Source organism: Pundamilia nyererei, unplaced genomic scaffold, assembly GCF_000239375.1.
Source record: "Pundamilia nyererei isolate P.nyererei 1_Seehausen unplaced genomic scaffold, PunNye1.0 scaffold00242, whole genome shotgun sequence".
Classification (NCBI taxonomy): domain Eukaryota; kingdom Metazoa; phylum Chordata; class Actinopteri; order Cichliformes; family Cichlidae; genus Pundamilia; species Pundamilia nyererei.
Window position 1 is genome coordinate 706,789 of NW_005187643.1, and position 1,578 is coordinate 708,366.

Genomic DNA, 1,578 nt, shown 5'->3' on the forward strand with positions numbered 1-1,578 from the left:
TTTTGCATCCCTTGACTGATCCACTAACTGCTGCAGCTTGAGGTAAGTAGCTGTAGGATCCAAGAAATCCTTTAAACTGTTCCAACAAAATGCAGATAAATAGAGAACCCTTCCTATTACCCACGGGTAAACAGGGATGAGGACTGCTGATTTGGGGGGCCTGGGGCGTGCACATGTGTCACACTGCCTGGAAAAGGCAGCCATTTAAATGACCTCATCTGTGCATTCAGCGTAGACACTGAACCACTTGTTATCTTCCTCCCCCTTCACCCTCCTCCTGCTGCGTTCCTCTCCTCTGCCTCAGCAAATTTCTCCTTTCTTTTCACCCTTTTCTCTTGTTTTTTTCTTTCTCCTCGATGACAAAGACTCGAGCTCAACAGGCAGCAGCTGGCCCTGTGAGTCGGCTCCGGTCTGGCCAGCTTCATTAATCACAGCTCAGTGACTGGAGTCACTGTTTTGCCTGCAGTTACAAATCTGCAAATGTTACTGTATTCATGTGCAGAGAAAGCATGAAAGACTACTGCTAGACAGAAGTCTTATTATATTGCTGTAATTAATATGCCATGTATTACATTCTTTTGTCAGATCCTACAGCTTCATAATACTTCATTAAAAATTATCATATGTAATAGCAAAGTTATCTATACTTCACTTTTATGTCCCAACACTGATTTATTGTTTCTGCCTAGAGTGCTTCAATCTATTAATAAAAGGATTAGATCAGCTCTGTCAAAATTTTACCTAAAAGAATCCAAGACTCATGTAACATATGATAAAAACACAAAATATGCACATTCCCCTTTAGATTAAAGTAGGTTACAAAGAGGTTAGCTAAAGTATAAAAGAATACTGTAACTTTTAAATGGTCAGGGGGGGAAAGTGGGGGAAAACAATGGAACTCTCAATTGTTCTGGGTCCAGTTAAAGGTTTGTACATTTAAAATAATAAAAAACAAAAATCCTCTTAGTAAATTACAGGAATTAATCAGTTTATTTCTATGTAATTCCATGATTTAATACAGAGTAAGTATATATTGAAACTGTACAAAAAGAGCAGCAATTTAAATGATTTAAAAATGAAAAACTTTGAACAAAAACTTTATTAAACTGGTAAATAAATAAATAACGACAAAAAAGAAGAGAAAAGGTGGGGGTTTATTTTTCATCACTAGCTTTTCTTACCTTAGCACCAATCTGGTTCCCGCACTGGCCGGCCTGGATGTGCACGATTTCCCTCATGATGGATGGACAGTTGGTGATGGAGCAGAGAGCGCTGGAAGTAAGTGAAGGCTGCTGACCTACTGACTGTGCAGAGTTTGTGGCAGCGCTGAGTCCAGCTGGCTTCGGGGGGTGGGGCATAGCTTAGTCCAGGCTAATGATTGGTTATTCTGTCTGCGGCTTTGGAGCTGATTGGCTGAACGTTGAGCTTTTTTTCCCCAAAGGGGTTTCCTTCCCTCTGAGGCAAGGACCGGAAGAGGAGAAGGAGTGCCGGGTGTTGTCATCACTGCCTCGTTGGAGCTCCAAACAAAAGCTGGAAAGTAACGAAGTAGTGGATTTCAGATGCTTTACTCGAGTATTT

General features: G+C 40.9%; 1 protein-coding gene across 1 annotated transcript in view; it reads right to left on the reverse strand.

The window, feature by feature from the left end:
- LOC102212681 (tubulin beta chain) overlaps window positions 1–1,326 on the reverse strand; it is an 8,899-nt gene extending 7,573 nt beyond the window's left edge. Inside the window, exon 1 of the mRNA XM_013914976.1 lies at window positions 1,182–1,326. Within this exon, the coding sequence (XP_013770430.1) occupies window positions 1,182–1,238 (57 nt within the window). The 5' untranslated portion in view covers window positions 1,239–1,326. The remainder of the gene's footprint in view (window positions 1–1,181) is intronic.
- Window positions 1,327–1,578: the final 252 nt, after the last annotated feature.